Source organism: Panthera pardus, unplaced genomic scaffold (assembly GCF_024362965.1).
Source record: "Panthera pardus isolate Hobbes unplaced genomic scaffold, ASM2436296v1 HiC_scaffold_12, whole genome shotgun sequence".
NCBI classification, from domain to species: domain Eukaryota; kingdom Metazoa; phylum Chordata; class Mammalia; order Carnivora; family Felidae; genus Panthera; species Panthera pardus.
The window spans coordinates 9,890,036-9,905,901 of NW_026526677.1; the positions used below are offsets into that span (position 1 = coordinate 9,890,036).

Below are 15,866 nucleotides of genomic sequence, written 5' to 3' on the forward strand. Positions count from 1 at the left end.
CACAGAATCTGAACCAGGCTCTGAGCTGTCAGCACAGAGGACACAGGGCTCGAACCCCCAAGATGCGAGATCATAACCTGAGCCGAAGTCGGATGCTCAACTGACAGCCACCCAGGCGCCCCTCAAGGTGTTTTCAAATGTTCTCAAAGAACACGACATTCTGGCTACTTTTCTAATTTTATTGACTCTTTTTTCATACGTTTAAAACAAAACCAGCACGTGAAAATAGCATCTCATCCCCAAGTCTCAACTCTGTTGGCTGCCTCAGAGAAGCCATCAGAATTTGGCCCATCTTATGCCTCGAAATAAGATACGCCACCGTGAAGACTCAAGTTACATAGCAAGTTCAAGTTTCTGCGCACCCCAGGACACACAGCCAGCGGTCGGACCCTTGTGGCCAACTCCAGGGACTCCAGCTGTCCGCCTGTCTCATGTCTCAGGAGCTCTCCCCGTCTGAGAAGACTGGGTCTTCCTGATGGCTGTCCTACAGGGCCGGTCAAGGCTGAGCCAGAGAGAAATACAGCTGGGTTCCACCACCCCTTCCCATCAGCCACCAGTTGGGCCAGTCAGGAAATCATTTTTATACAGTCTTCCATCTCTACCATTTATCCCCCCCCCCCCTCCAAGACCTGTTGCTATCCCTTTCATTTAACAATAGACTCGGTGTCCATTAAATTGCCTGAGACGTGTGTGGAGCCTGACCTACTTTCCTGAGCTAAAACAAGAAGAAAACAAGATACCTCTGTGGCCTTCCTGCCACCAGATCAAGTACAAAAGGGAAAGCACTACGGAGACGGGCAGAGCTAGAGAAGCAATGGGAGCCCCTCCCTGCCCCCACAGAGCGCTCTCTCTCGTGCTATAGCGCTTGAGGGCACATCAAGGCAGGTGTTTTGGGGCCGGGGAGGCGAGAGGGGAAACTCCTTTATTTTCCCCGTTTGAACTTCCCTCCTGCCCCGGTCTTTGCCTTCTTCTTAGCGGACCCCTTGGGCTCTGGCTCCTTGCGCTTAGCTGAGGAGAGCGAGCCAGTCACCTTGAAGAAATCATCCAGGCGGCCCTGGGTGCTGCCCTGGCGGCTCTTGCTCAGCCGCCTGACCCCACTGCGGATCCGCTCCTCCGAGAACTGCTTTTCACCACACATGAACTTGACGAGCTCTTCCTCATTCGGCTCGCTCCACTTCAGCTCCACTGACTCTGGGTCAAGCACCTCGGGCTCCAGGAAGAGCTGCTGGGCCTCCTTGTGGAGCCAATTTTCCGGCACGGAGTACTTGCTGGGGTCGAGCCGACGCACGATCTCCTCGATGCTCTTGTGCTTCTGGATGAGGTCCACGGCCCGCTTGGGCCCAATGCCCCGGATGCTCTCACAGTAGTCACTGCCCAGCAGGATGCACAGGTCTACGAACTGCTCCTGGTTCAGGCCCAGCTCCTGCAGGACCCGGCTCAGGTGGAACTCCTGGATGGGCAGCTTCTTGGCCTCGCTGGCCGTCAGGTGCCGCATGAGCACAGGGCTGCCAAAGGTCAGGCAGTCCATGTCCTCCGTGGCCGCGGCATAGACTTTGCCCGCCTTCACGAGGGCGGCACAGCTGGCCTCGGCCTCGCCGGGCGCGTCCAGGTACGGGATGCCCATGAGGCTCAGCAGATGCTTGCACTCGTCGTTGTGCTGCTTGGTGACCTTCACCAGCCGCTTGGTAAACTTCTCCACCTCCTCCCCGGCCCCGGCGGCCTGAGCCTGCTGTAGCTGCTTCTCCGCCTCGGCCCGCCGCTCGCTGCGCTTGGCCAGCTCGCCGGACTTGAGCTGTGGCGGCTTGCCGTCGAAGACATACACGGGTTTGATGCCGTTCTCCATCATGCGGATGGTGCGGTAGAACATGCCCATCAGGTGGCTGGTGGTCTCCCCCTCCTCGTTCTGCAGCACATCCCCGCCCTGGCGGACGGCGATCAGGAACTGATAAATGCTCATGGAGGCATCGATGGCCACCTTGCGGCCGAAGTAGCTCTTGATGTCATTCTCCCGGATGGCACCGGGGGCCACGTCTGCAATCAGTTTGGCCAGGCCTTGAATGCCCATAGCAACACAGAGGAGGGACGGCTAGAACCAAAAACAAACAAAAAAGGAGTAAAGTAAGAACAGGAGGCATTTCAGGGAGGCAAAGGATCAGGGGTTAGAACTGGCGCCCTCTCACCAACTCCCATGCCTCCGACTGTACAAATTTTGCACAAGAAGAGGACACCACTTCGGGACCACAGAAGACGAAAAGATGGCACAGGACAAGGTCAGCATTCTCAAAAACCTCACAGTCGAGCAGGGGAGCCCACTCCATGACTACTAAGGCTTCCGGCGTTTCAGGAGGAAACCTGGGTGTTAGGAGGATGAAGGCACTTCTGACGTCCCGGGACTTAAGGTTTCGTGGATAAGGCAGCAACAGGGCTAGCACGCAAGGAGGGCTACCACTGACGCCTGTGTCAAGGTCCCTGCAAGGCCAGAGGAGAGTGCCTGGCCCAGCCCGAGGCGTCCATGGATCATGAAGACAGGACCTGAAGGACAGGCAAAGACTGGCTACCAGAGGATGACGAGATGAGGCAGGGACAGAGGCAGCCATGACACAAGGCTGAATGTGTACGGTGGTAAAATAAACACGAGTGTCCACCCTCCTCTGTACCTTTATGCCAGTCATTGACCATCCCCAACTCGTCCCTCTGGCTCCCCTCCTCTTAGCAGCTGTGATGGGTAGTTTCCTGTGTCAATAGTGGCTAGGCTGTAGTACCCAGGTATTTACCCAAACATTAATCCAGGCGCTGCTGGGGAAGGTATCTCGTAACATCTGTATTCGGGTGACTTTATTTATTTAGTTAAAAAAAAAATTTTTTTTTTTGGATGCTTATTTTATTTTTGAGACAGAGAGAGACAGAGCGTGAGCGGGAGAGGGGCAGAGAGAGAGAGGGAGACACAGAATCCGAAGCGGGCTCCCGGCTCCGAGCTGTCAGCACAGAGCCCGATGCGGGGCTTGAACCCACAAACCACGAGATCATGACCTGAGCCAAAGTCAGGCGCTTAACTGAGCCACCCAGGCACCCCAATATTCAGGTGGCTTTAAACAGAGATTATCCTGCAGAATACAGTGGGGGGTGGGGGGGGGGGCGCGGGGGGCTGAGTCAACTGAAAGGCCTTGGGAGCAAAAACGGAGGTTTCCAGAGAAATTCTGCCTGAAGTCTGCAGGTTCAACCCCTGCATGAGTTTCTAGCCTGCGGGCCAGCCCTCTAATTTTCAAACTGGTCAACCTCCACTATCACCTGAGCCAATTCCTTCCAATAAATCTCTTTATATATGTCCGTACCCTAGATCCTACCGTTTCTCTGGAGGACCCTGACTGATAGAGCAGCCCTGAAGGAGGACTGGCAAAAAAACATATCTGAAGGGAGGTTATGTGGCTTTCTCACATGCTGCTCTGAGTGTCCCTTCAGTATCCCCTCGGCCCTGCTACTGATTTCTATTTCTACAATGACGTTGCTAGGAGTTTTAAGTCTTTCCCTTTATATTTTCTCTCCACCACGAAGTCCAAGATGTGAACTCCATGGCTCCCACCTGACCCCAGGTCCTGATCTAGGAGCCTGGCAAGCTGTAGTCCCTCAGTCCGGTAATACACTCCTGTTTCAGGCCCCTTGACAAATAAAATAGTTCCCAGGGCAGTGTTTCCTGAACTTCGATCAGATCCAAACTCCGCTCCCCTCACAATTTTTTGCCACTTCCATCTAAAACCTGTATTGGGGGGCGCCTGGGTGGCTCAGTCGGTTAAGCGTCCGACTCCTGGATCCTGGCTCAGGTCATGATCTCATGGTTTTGTGAGTTCGAGCCCCACATCAGTCTCTGTGCTGACAGCGTGGAGCCTGCCTGGGTTCCTCTCTCTCTCTGCCCCTCCCCGACTCACGCTGTGTGTCTTTCTCTCTCTCAAAATAAATAAACATCAAAAAAATTTTTTCAAAAGGGGCGCCTGGGTGGTGCAGTCGGTTAAGCGTCTGACTTCGGCTCAGGTCATGATCTCACAGTCCGTGAGCTCAAGCCCCGCGTCGGGCTCTGCGCTGACAGCTCAGAGCTTGGAGCCTGCTTCGGATTCTGTGTCTCCCTCTCTCTCTGCCCCTCCCCTGCTCAGGCTCTCTGTCTGTCTCAAAAATAAATAAAAACATTAAAAAAAAATTTTTTTTAATTAAAAAAAAAAACACACACTCAAAACCCGTGCTTGCATTCACTTAGTATTTTCTTTAAATGGACCCCATTGTCTTAAAAACCAAGTTGAAAACGAGAACTCATCTTAAGCAATAATGTCTGTGTCACAGTAGTTAAATTTTAATGTTAAATGTATAACTATTAAAAAGGATTTAGGGGTGTCATTTAAAGTCGTTGCGTGCTCACTGGTGGTAGGTGTCCGCCACCCCAAGACATATACGAGACCTTTTAGCTGTTCCCACTTTTCAAAGGGTTCTTTCCAAAGCATAATAGGCCCTGTCGCATGCCCCCTTCCGTGCTGAAATCCAAACACCTCAACCTGGCGGCAAGATCTTCCGTGCGCAGCTTCCCAAACCTACCGTCACAGTCTGGGAGCCAACACAAAGTTTGGGATAAGGCCGGCCCTTTCTCACTGCTGCTCAGCCGCGCCCTCCTCTAGCCCCTGCCATACACTGGGCGCTCGGGATCGTTCCCCCCACAGAAGCCGTTCAATCCTCGGGGTCCGGCCTCAGGCCGGCTGCTTTGCCAGAACGGGTACGGAGGGGACAGTGACTGCTGGCTTAGCCTCCCACGGCCCCCGACGCAGGGAGGTGGGAAAGGAGTCTCAACAAGTGAAGTTTACAAAATGTTTCTCAGCCAGGATCTCGGTCGAAATACACAACGGGCCCATGAAGTGGAGGCTGTTTCCCTCCTTCCACAAACGAAGCAAGAGGCTCGGGGCTTCGGCGACCGGCCCAAGTCGCACAGCGGGAAGGTGGCAGGCCGGCGCTCCGGCCTCCGCCCCGCGCGCGGCAGACGGTCCCCGACAGCACCCAGCGCCAGGCGGACCCCGCCGCCCTCGGAAGCGCTTCCCATGGGGTCTCACCTGGCCTTTGGAGCGCGAAGCCTCGACAGCTAGCGCTTGGTCCGGAGTCGCCCACGACGGTGCTCAGCCCCGCAAACCTGCTCAGCGCGGCCGCGGACGCCCTCCCGCTCAGCCGCCTTCCAAAGCCCGCGCTCCCGTCACGTGACCCGCCGCCGCGCACGGCCTCCTGGGAAGTGTAGTACAGGCCCGGACGCCCTCGGCCAGCTTCCCTTGTGGCAAACAGTCCCCCCATCGCCCACCCCCGTAGAGGAACGAACCCTCCCAACGGCTCTGTCCTACCCTTCTCCATCGCTCGCCCCAACTCCACATCGGGGCCCCACAGGCCCCAGCGCCCCCTACCTCCGAAACCACAAGACTACAAATCCCACAATGCCACGCGAGCGGGCGCACTTCCTTTTCCGGCTGCACAAGGCGCCTGCCCCTGCCGACGTGTTATTCCTGTGGCGGAGCGGTGGATTACCCTGTGCCTGGCAAGATGGTGAGAGGGTTGAGGGGCGTCCCGGACAGGGCTGTGATGATGACCCCCTCGGGGCCCGTCCCACACCCCGTTTCTCTCGCGGAGGTCTCAGACGCCTGAGACCCAGACAGCCGGCGGCTCCTATATCCGACTTGGGCCGAGGGGTGGGAAGGGAAGGAAGCCCCTTGCCACGGACTCTTAGTTAGGCTGAGGTTTTGATCCCGCGATTTTTAAGGGTGAGGCTTGTGCGGCGCATTTTTAACACCTCGAGCTTTTATCTGTTACCTGTGATTAAGCCGTTATCTCTATTTGATCTCTGTTTGGAAAGTCCTTCCTCCCGCAGAACTCGTACTCATCCTGCAAGGCCCAGGGCAGATGTCCCCTTCTTGGTGAAGCACTTCCAACTCTCTCAGGCACTTGGCCGCTCTCTGCTGGGAGCTCCCACAACCCGCGTACAAACCTCTTGCCACATGTCACGGACTTCTTTGTTATCTGCCACGCCTCCTAGTGACCACCATCTGACGTGCAGCTAGCTCTGGGATGATGGCTATTCATCTTTGTATTCCCAGTGCCGAACACAGGGCCTGCGATCGGAGGCTCAATAAATGGCAGCGATTGTCTTTTATCATTTTGGGGGGTGTGGGCATAAATGTTTACTGAATTGAATTCCAGTGTCTCTTAGAACAACGGGGTCAATTTATTTCTCTAGAGTTGTTATGTTCTGGGTTTTAGGAGCGTTGGCTGGTGAGTGACAATGGAAGTTAACATTTGTACAGAACTTTACGTTTACAGCCCTCCTTCCCAAGCATTATCTCATAATATTCCCTGTAACCTTGGGAGGGAAACAAACACCTATTGAGCAACTCCTTTGTGCCAGGAAGTGAGCTAGATGCTTTGACGTTCGTCACCCTTCTTCAGTCATACATCAACCCTGTGAGGGGTGTTACTGTAACTACTTTACAGAGACTCATTCAGTAGAGCCAGTTTATTAATGGATGTCTTTTGCTGTTAGATCCTGAGATTCCGTAATAGTGTAGTGGGAAGAATACAGAAGTAGAAGTTGAGATCTGGGTACTGGTCCAGGCTCTGAATTACAGCAGGGATTCTGAGCTTGGTGTCTATAGACATGGGTCCATAAATCTAAAATTATAGGCAGACTATTTCTTGCATGTGGTTTTTTTCCAGGCAGAGTCCATACCTTTAACCATTTTTTTTTTTTTTTTTAATTGTCCTCCCTGGCCTCAGAAGATGTTAGGGACCACTGATCTATAGCTAGTCGATCATCTTCAGTGTCAGCCTCTGACTCTCAGCTGCCCTTCTTGTCTCATAGTGAAAAGACAGAGTGTCACCTAAGTTTAAGATGGAATCGTCATTTCCAAATGGAGTCACTTGATGTTGGTTCTGAAGGATTTCCATATTTCCCAGGCTGAGACAGACCTTTAACAGTCATTGGAGGATGAGGCCCATTGGTGGATGACCTCACACTCCCCCTCACGCTGAAGTCCTGGGATTCTTTGATAGCTCTGATCTCCTGCCCTCCCCTAGGAGCTCGAGGCCATGAGCAGATACACCAGCCCAGTGAACCCAGCTGTCTTCCCCCATCTGACCGTGGTGCTGTTGGCCATTGGCATGTTCTTTACCGCCTGGTTCTTCGTGTATCCTTTTCACTGAGCAGCCAGTGGGCCAGAGTTAGTGGTGTGGGAAACTAAGGGAGAAACCATGCTGGGTACGTGCACCCTGCCAGTTTTGTTCTGGTGTGGGGCTAGGGGGAAGGTAAGGAGGTCGAAGGACAGCTGTTGATGTGCAGGGTCGGGCTGTGGCCTTACTTCCCAAGTTTAGGTGAGCTCAGTTTGCTCTTCAGATTTCCAGGACAGTGGACAGAAGGCCTGGCTGGACTGCAGGTTGGGGATAGGGGATCTGAAGTTGGCAGAGTGGTAAAGGAGGGGCGTGCTCAGGTGGCAGGAGATCCGAGGGCTAATGCCAATTCCCCAGTTCACTGGCTGTGTGGCCCGGGGCAGGTGACCTAACCCCTCTGGGCCTGATTTTCTTCACGGGTGGTTGAGGGCTGGTAGGAAGCAACAGAGTCCAGATCCTCTCTTGGGCCTCTCTTCCTGGCTGCGCTGAGCCCGGCAAGCCTCCTAGAAAGCCCTCACCCCGTACCTTTTTCCCAGAGCTGCACTGGCCGGGCTTCCTGTCCTACGCAGCCCCATCCCTCTGCTTCTCCTTAATCACCCTGCCAGCTATGAGGTGACCTCCACCAAGTACACTCGGGATATCTACAAAGAGCTCCTCATCTCCTTGGTGGCCTCGCTTTTCATGGGCTTTGGAGTTCTCTTCCTGCTGCTCTGGGTCGGCATCTACGTGTGAGCTCCCAAGGGTAAGTGCGACAGGGCGGGCATTAGAGAGGCTTCCCACATCCACGTCAGTGCGGTCCTCAGGCCTGTGCAACGCTTTGGTTCATGGAGACAGACTCGGCAGAGTGGATAGGGACACCGGACGCGGGACGCATGTGCCTCTTTCCCTGTCCCTAACAGGGATCTCTGACCTACGTTGTCATGCTGAGCTCCGCACACTGCCCAAGGCCTTGATCTGGCTTCGGGGTGTACTTCATAGGGCTGTGGGAGCAGGCTTCCCACGTGATGACATTTGGGTTCTTACACATCACACGCCATTGACTTGGCTGCTCGGGAACGGGCTAGAAGGGGGGGGTCAGAACCTGCGGCTCCCAGTTTGCTGCAGGGAGTGCCACTGTGGTAAGTTTGAATGTTTTCAGCCATTAAAAGAAACCTTGACTAAAGTGACGAAGCAAACCCAGGGACCCTGGCTGCAGATAATCCACTAAACAGGTCCCTGAGAGTCAGCTTTGGTGGCTCCGATTCAGAGTCGTGGGCCCGTCAGCCGTTGCCCCAGGGGCACAGGCGTCAGTGAGAAAAGGAGGCGGAAGGAAGGGTCGTTGGTCTCATTTGATACCCCTCTCCTCTTTCAGGTTCCAGCCCGGCGGCTTCACCGAACCCCTGCTTTTGTAAATTAATTTTTTTACCGTTGCCACAAGCGTCCCCCACCTGCTCACAATAAAGGCAGATGTGTGACCGTCCCGTCTGACCGCCCATTGCGCAGCGGTGGGGTGGTGCTGGGACTACCTGACTTCCCTGGTCCCACCCCTTCCCATTTCTCTCCTGCCTTTCAGATGCTCCCTGCTGCCGGGAAGCCCTGCTTTCTGCTGTGAGGGGCGAGGAGGGTGAGGGAGGGGAGGCTGTCCTTGTAACGTAAGGCTTCGTGGACAGGGAGGGACCGGCTCTCTCCTCTGTTGTTTTTACAGCAGACTTCTCTGGGAACCCACACCAGTCACGTCTGCCCTGGACCCGTCCCATCCTCTGAATGTACTCTCCCTTCTGTGGGTTGGGGACCTTCACAAGGCTCAGCTTGTCCCCAAAGGGGAGGTTTTCCTTGGGGAAGGGGGCCACTTTAACCCAGGTAGGGCAGCCGTGGGTCTGCGGGGGAGTGGCTAGGGAAGGCGGCCGCGGAGTCCTGTTCCCAAGCCTGGCGTGAAGTTGAGAAGGATGTTGGGGTGCAACGCATCCACGTGGCTCAGGAACCTCAAGAGATTCCAGTCGGTCTTTGCCCCCCAGGCGACTCCCGTCTCCTACCAGAACGGTCTCAAGAAGAGATGGGGAAGCAAGGTCAGATACAAAGCCATATTTATACATTTATTTATATACGTATATTTACTTCAGAAGAAAAGGACGGGGACAGGAAGCAAGCAGGCCCAGGGCTGCCTCCCTCTGCCCACTCCAGAGTCAGAGTTGGTACGTGATAAATATGAGTCAGCACTCAGGGACAGGAACTGGGAGTTAACTGGGAGGGAGGGGCGCTCTATGCACACGCGGGCTTTTATGGGGGCAGGTATAACGTGGGCAGAGGGACTTGTGCGTTGAGAGGCCCTATGTACAGCTTGAAGCTCCGGGGAGATTAGCCCCGCGGCTATGGGAATAAATGCCGGAGGGGAGGGGAGGGGTGGCTGCTGGACCCCATGTAGGGAATGGAACCAAGACACCCACTTACCAGTGCCAGCCGGGCAGCTGTCAGCCTCCAGCAGGTGACCCGCTCCCCTTCCCTGAAGCCCATCTACCTTACTAGGCTTAAGGCGACTTTGGTCCAAGGTTGACCCCCTCTCAAGCAGCTTGGAGCCCCAGCTTGGCCCCAATCCTCGCACTGAGGACCCCTCCTCAGGCATGGAAACAGCCAGCTGCTAACCAGATTGGGGCAATGCTGTGTCCAGAAGGGCTCCAGGGGGCAGTGGAGGGTCACTTTCCAGTTCAGGACTGAGGGGCCACAGTCCAAGGCCAGGCACCCTCACTGAGGAAGCCCCAGAATCCTATTACAAAGGGTGGGGCTCAGCAGTTTTTAAGGCATTTCGGGAGGGTTTCCCCCACTCTGGGGGAGGGAGAACAGAGTAGTCCTATGGAAGGCCTGGCCCCCTGCGTGGTGTGGGGAACCGTGGGATTCCTATGTCAGAATGAAGGAGCGGAGCCACGCTGGGGAGGGGGCTGGGAGGCGAGGTATCCCTGCCATCCCCCAACTCCCCTAAGGGTAAGTGCTTTGCGACCCATGCCAGGAGGGGGCCCACAGTTCCCAGGCTTCAAGACCCAGCTCCCCATAGGAAGGCCTCCCGTTCAAAGTCGAGAATGAGACTTCGGAGAGGGGTAAGGCCTGGTTCCCAAAGAGGTGGCAGGATACCACAGGGCAGGGACCGCAATTCCTGGTCCCCTTCCCGGGCCCAAGCGGATGTGGCTCAGTGATTTCCACATTCTTCTGTGAGCCTGGATGTGGCCTCAGTGCTCCAGGCACCCACTAAGAAACATTGGCACTTGAGATAAGACTTCTTCCTAACACAAGCCCACTGCTCCATCTCTGGGAGGAATGAGTGGAGACGGGGCCTGCTGCCGAGCCTGGGTCGCTCCAGCTCAGCTCCCCAAACCCAATATGGGAGCCCTTGATCTGGGGAGACCAGGTGACCAGGAGACAAGAGTGAAGGGGGAAGCCAGAGTCTTGGTGGTTGGGAGTGAGCTGGATGTCTCAAGCCTCCCTGGGATGGATCAGAGCCAGGCCCCTGTCTCTGCAAGTGTCCCCCTGCCCCCCCCCCCCCCCGGGCTCTGCACTTCTCTGGGCTTTACCATCTCCAACCTCCACCCCCGCTCTGGCTTAAGTGCATTTTAGTAATTATTTCGTTAATAACAGCAACAACTCTGCATCCACACACCAGCCAAGACCAGCCTGCTGCCTGGCATGGATTCCTGCTCCCCTGCTCAGAGAGAATGATGGGTCCCGGATACTGCTGCAAAGCTCTGGAAACTCCCAGGAACCCAGGCGGCCCCGACACTGTCTTGGGGCGGGGGGGGCTCACAGGGAACTTCAGGATACTCCAGGTTCAAGGGTCCGGGGCTTACCTCGCCCACCGCCCCACCTCCCTCACTGGTTCAGCTGGGCACGAAATGTACATAAGGCACATGGTCAGTCTTTCCAACCCATCCAGGGCTGGCTCCCGCTGCCCTGGGAGCTCTTGGGAGCCCGTGTTCCCAGGGAGAAGAGACCTCCTGGGCCACACTTAAAGCTTAAAAGTCCCAAGTCCAGCGTAACAGTCAAACCCCAAAAAGTCTACCAGCTCGCTGCCCCCGCAGGGAGCAGCTGTGAGGGTGATGGCTGCATACTCTCCACCGACTCATGGATCCAGCCGAGTCTTTTAGGGCTCCGTCCAAGTCCCCAGCTGATAGCAAAGTCAGCAGGGCCCCTCTCCAAAAGAGGGGGGGCTCCCAGCCTCAAAAGGGGAGGGTGGGAGGTAGGCTCTGGACAGTCACAGGCTTACCCTTGCCTCCAGGGTACCTGAGGCCGGCCCTCCGACCACCGTAACTGGACAGATAGGAACTGGTCCCGGCCTGGCCCCAGGAGGTCCCTCTGGCTCCCTCCGCGGCGTGGGAGGGGCGACCGGCAGGGACGGCAACTCCAGTGTGAGGACTTCCAGTTTCACCAGTCGTGGGGAGGGCCAGGCCCGGTTCAGTCTCTCCAAGGGGGTGCCAGTGAGCAGAGAGCTGGCGGGCAGCAGCTCCAGTGTAACACCACCGTGTCCAGTGTGGAAGGGGCGCCCGGGGACCCGGGCCGTGGTGTGGTGCTGCCTTGGGGAGGGCAGCTCAGTCACACAGGCGGTAGAAGTGGAAATAGTAGTCTGTGGCCGGCAGGACTGGGGCCTCCACGCTGCAGTTGGCCTGACCCTGGGTGGGAGGGGAGCGGGCACAGGTGAGGTGGCTCTGGGGGTGCAGGGCAGGAAGCACCCCGCCCCCGGCGCCGACATCACCTGCCCCTGTGCCCCACGTCCTGCCATGCGCTCCGTGAACCCCCGCCTCCCTTCCCCGAGCCCCACGCTGAGCTACAGGCGCCTGGACCTCTGGGGGCAGGTGGGTGCCTGAGCTCACCAGCAGTGCTACCCGGAAGTGGTAGGTGAATTCTCGGAAAGACAGGATGGTCACTGGCCACTGGTGGGACGTGCCCTGGAGAGAGGGGAGAGAGAAGGGTGAACACAGCCCCCTGCCCCTATCCCAACCAGCAGCCCTCACCGGGGCTCCAGGGCAAGTCTCCCAAAGGGTAAAATGAGCGCTGAGAAGAGAGAAGGGAGGGAGCACGCTCTGCTTGGGGGAGTGATGGCAGCCCCCCTCTACGCACACTCTGTGCCAGGTACCCACAGGCCCACAGCCGCCGTCCCCCGGTCCCTGCCTCCCCTCACCCATTACGCTCCAGGCACAAAGTATTTCATTAACCCCAACCTCACTACAACCCAGTAAGGTGATGCTGCTGGTAGATGAGGAAGCCGAGTTCCAGCCTAAAATCACAGGGCACCGGGTGGCAGGGCTGGGGTTGACACACGGGTCTGGTCTGCTCTCCTTCGCCGGGGAGCGTGAGGCCCGGCTTCAGACCGCTTGCCCATCTCCCCCCGCTGAGGCTTTGGCTTGGCCTCCAGGGATGTGGATTCTGGCCTGAGCTCCACATCTGAAGACGAGGGGCTGGCTGGGCTCTCCCTCTACTTCCGGGCACGTTCTCCTCTGCGCCTGTTTCGAGGCTCCCACCCACCCCTCCACTCGTTACTTTCTGCACATCTTTTCTCCTCAGCTAGAGGGCGCATTCTTCCCAGGCAAGGCCTGGGTCCACCCCGCCTGCCTCCCCCCTGCTGAGCCCAGGACAGGGCCTGGGCTAGAGGGGCCCCGACACATACTTGTTGAATAACCACGAATTGGTGAGAAGTCCCCTTAACCCGTGCTGAGAGTCACAACTTTGGGTTACGTGGGGATCACATGGCCAGTGAGGAGCTGAACAAGGAAAGGGTCTCAGCCATTTGGTTCTCCGAGCAGGAGGTAGGCCTCTACGACATCGCCGAGGGATCTTCCAAAATGGTGGCTTGAACCATGCCGCTGCCCAGTGTGAACTCACCGGGCCCAGTGTGAGCCGCTGCCCGTGCTCCTTCCCGTTTCCCGCCCCCTGGCCCTTGCCACGTGTCCGGCTCTGCCAGAAGGCCACCCAGTCCCTGGCCTCCAGACCTCAGCATGTGCTGTCCTACTCCTGGGACACTGTCCTCTCTTCTTTCTCCAGCTGACCCCAAATCATCCTTCAGTTCTCGTCTTAAACGTGACTTTTTCGGGGTGGCTGTTCTGACCCCGAGCACAGACAAGGCTGGCTCTCCCTGCCAAGGACTCCTAGAATACCCTCCCCACCCGCACCGTTGCGTTCCATCCCAGCTTAGGCCTGGTGGGACTTTTGTCTTCCCAGGGGCTCAGGCAGGGCAGGGCCGGGGATGGGACAGAGCAAGGGCAGGGCCACGAGGCGCTCGGCTGTGACCAGTGCACCCGTGCCCCCTCCCCAGGGCCCAGAGGCCTGAAGCGTCCCTTGTGGAGGTGCCTTCGTTCTGGCCCCCGGCTCCTTCACCTGTTTGGGGGCGCGGCTGTGCCCGGGGAGAGGAAGCTCTGGGGTGTGGCTGGCCCACGGCTTCCCAGTCGCCCCCTACCTGGGTGTCCTGGTAGGTGTGCAGGCTCTGTGGAAAGTCCCTCTCCTCACACGGCTGCTCCTTTGACATCAGGCTGCACAGCACCACAGACACGGGAGACGAAGAGCTGGGGGAAGGCCCAGTTAGCAGGGAGGTGGGGCTCCTGGGGGCCCCCTCCCAACCAGCCCTCCCCTCCACCCCCCCCCGCCCCGCTGAAACAAGCCGCGAGTCCGCAGGCGGCCTGACAACGATGCCCACGGGTCAAGGCCCGAGACGGCCGCAAACCCTTTGCCGTCTACCGTCGGCACGTGGCGCTCACACCCCGGTGCAACCACGGTGTGGTTTACAGACGAGAAGCTGGAGCCCAGAGACTGCCAGGGTCACACAGCCAGTCAAGCGCAGAGCGAGCAATAAAGTTGGCGTCACTCCTCAGACCCCTTCCCCAGGTTGCCGGGGACCCCCACGTCCCTCCACTCACTTCATCTGCAGAGTCAGGCTGAGGTGCAGCGGGGTGCCGCTGCTGACAGGGATGTGGTAGGTGAAGTTTCCAGGCCTGAGAGGGCAAACATGGCTGCTGCTTAGTCCGAGGCTACCCTCCTGAGGCCCCCTGCCTGGACTCCCCGCCCCCCCACCCCCACCCCGTCTGTCCTGGAGCTCACGGAAAGCGACTGTGCCACCTCGGGGGTGGGGGAAGGGGGATGACATCTGAGCATCTGTACTGCCTGGGCTCACGTCACCTGAGGGAGTCTGTCCTTGGGGTGAGGGGAGGGGGGCAGCCAGGCCCACCTGCAGGCATCCTCTGGAGCGCAGTACTGGGAAGTGATGGGCATTGAGTTCTCCAGCACCTGGATGGAGGTCAGGGAGGGCACTGGGTCTGCAAGGAGAGAGGCTGTTGGGGCAGGGAGGAGGGTGACAGGGGCGAGAAGCCACCAAGCCCTTCCTCGCCAGACTCGCGTTCAGTCACACGCACCTTAGTATAAATAAGTTTCAGGTCATTCTTTCCAGACCCCCCACAATGGCCAGGGTCACACCACCCTCCGCCCCAGCAGCACTACGAAGAGCCAGTTCCCGGGAGCCTGAGGCCCGCCTCCTTGACAAGAACCTGCACACCAGGGGCAGGGATGGGTGCCGGGGGGTGCACAGGAGCCCGCCCACAGTGCTCTGCTCCTGACCGCACACGCTTTTCAACACTCAGTTCAGAGGCATCAGGTCGGTACCTTGAAATCAGCCATGGTGGGAGTATTCGCCACAAATCGGGGCTTTTTTTTTTTTTTTTTTTCCCTCCAGAGCCAACTGTGAGACACCTGCCAGCACCAGACTCCTGGGGGCCTGTGGCCCTCTGTGAAAGAACCCGCCACGACCGGCTGGCTGGCTGGGTGAGGGCGGGACTGAAGTGTGCCACGGAGGGCGGGTGAGGTCATCTCAGCTCACCTACAGGCTAGCTGCTGCCCGCCTGACCATCCCACCGAGGGAGGGGAGGCTGGGGCCACCGAACATGTGCTCAGTTCCGTGAGGCACAGCCAGGCACCCAGGGGCCCCAGCAGGCCCGTGGGCCCACGGACACCACACACAGACAAGATGGAAGAGACCCTCGCATTTCTCTTCTGGGCAAACTCCTGCGGTCCTTCAGAGACTCGGCTCCAATGTCACCTCCTCCGGGGAGGCCTTCCTGATCACCTCTCCACCCCCGCCTGGATTACGTGCCCTCCCCAGTCACCAAGCTGCCTGCAAAGTCCCCTCAGAGCTGCGGCCCACCCCTACGCCGCCGTGTTCTCACGTCTCTGAGCCACCGGGGCCGGGCACGTGTGTCCTCAGCACCCCCAGCCCCCCACCCCCCCTGTACAATTGAACTTCAGTCTCGGCAAGTCAGTTTCTAAGCTTTTTTTTTCCTCTAAGCCACAAAACCCATCAAGTGAAAGCCAATGAGAAGGCCCAATACCTAGAGCAGAGCCGCCTGGGAAGCCTGGAAGGCCCCTGGCCTCCTCTGCAGCCCCCAGGGTGGCCGGCAGGGTGCATCGGAGGAGTCAGTGGCAGACAGAAAACCTCTGCGGCCAAGGGTTCTCCGGCTTGGTGACAACCAAAGCCTTGAGATTTGGAAAGCTGGGGGGGCGCGGGGGGAGACCCTACCCAGCACCCTCCTTGCCCTGGCATGGGGGCGAAGGAGCCAGGCCCCGGTGTCGGGGAGATGGAATCCTAGCTCTGCTGCCGACAGGCCGAACACCCTGTCTCCGTTTCCCCATCTGAACTACGGGGATGATCCCCTCCTTGCAGGAATATGTAAGGATTAAATGAGGCGAGC

At 57.8% G+C, this 15,866-nt stretch overlaps 3 protein-coding genes across 15 annotated transcripts in view; 1 reads left to right on the plus strand and 2 right to left on the minus strand.

Moving 5' to 3' along the window:
- Window positions 1-165: 165 nt before the first annotated feature.
- On the minus strand, window positions 166-6,014 carry FEN1 (flap structure-specific endonuclease 1). Of its 2 annotated transcripts, none has more exons than XM_019414639.2 (2): window positions 5,827-6,014; window positions 166-2,086 (listed from the first exon to the last, which is right to left on the minus strand). In XM_019414639.2, exon 2 carries the CDS (start codon window positions 2,063-2,065, stop codon window positions 923-925), a length of 1,143 nt encoding a protein of 380 aa, XP_019270184.1. In that variant the 5' UTR covers window positions 2,066-2,086; window positions 5,827-6,014; the 3' UTR covers window positions 166-922. The 2 variants fall into 2 exon arrangements, with proteins under 2 accessions (XP_019270184.1, XP_019270183.1); XM_019414638.2 differs by lacking the exon at window positions 5,827-6,014 and adding an exon at window positions 5,085-5,229.
- TMEM258 (transmembrane protein 258) lies at window positions 5,437-8,632 on the plus strand. The gene is made up of 4 exons (XM_019414640.2): window positions 5,437-5,562; window positions 7,087-7,196; window positions 7,782-7,918; window positions 8,528-8,632. The coding sequence occupies exons 1-3, from the start codon at window positions 5,560-5,562 to the stop codon at window positions 7,906-7,908; spliced, it is 240 nt and encodes a 79-aa protein (XP_019270185.1). The 5' UTR covers window positions 5,437-5,559; the 3' UTR covers window positions 7,909-7,918; window positions 8,528-8,632.
- Window positions 8,633-9,222: 590 nt separating this feature from the next.
- The window catches only part of MYRF (myelin regulatory factor), a 33,885-nt gene continuing 27,241 nt past the window's right edge, over window positions 9,223-15,866 (minus strand). For 7 of the 12 annotated variants that reach the window (XM_053899624.1, XM_053899623.1, XM_053899619.1 and 4 more), the window contains 5 exons: window positions 14,354-14,456; window positions 14,046-14,120; window positions 13,589-13,694; window positions 12,009-12,083; window positions 9,223-11,807 (listed from right to left, as the gene is read on the minus strand). In XM_053899624.1, the coding sequence (XP_053755599.1) occupies window positions 11,727-11,807; window positions 12,009-12,083; window positions 13,589-13,694; window positions 14,046-14,120; window positions 14,354-14,456 (440 nt within the window). In that variant the 3' untranslated portion in view covers window positions 9,223-11,726. The remainder of the gene's footprint in view (window positions 11,808-12,008; window positions 12,084-13,588; window positions 13,695-14,045; window positions 14,121-14,353; window positions 14,457-15,866) is intronic. The other 5 variants (XM_053899629.1, XM_053899626.1, XM_053899621.1 and 2 more) reach the window with 2 other exon arrangements.

Excerpts from the sequence above, each read along its gene's own strand:
- TMEM258 (XM_019414640.2), top strand. Across the intron at positions 7,197-7,781 it reads TTTACCGCCTGGTTCTTCGT|CTATGAGGTGACCTCCACCA; the intron begins GTATCCTTTTCA and ends TCACCCTGCCAG.
- FEN1 (XM_019414639.2), bottom strand. The coding sequence starts at position 2,065 with ATGGGCATTCAAGGCCTGGCCAAACTGATTGCAGACGTGGCCCCCGGT.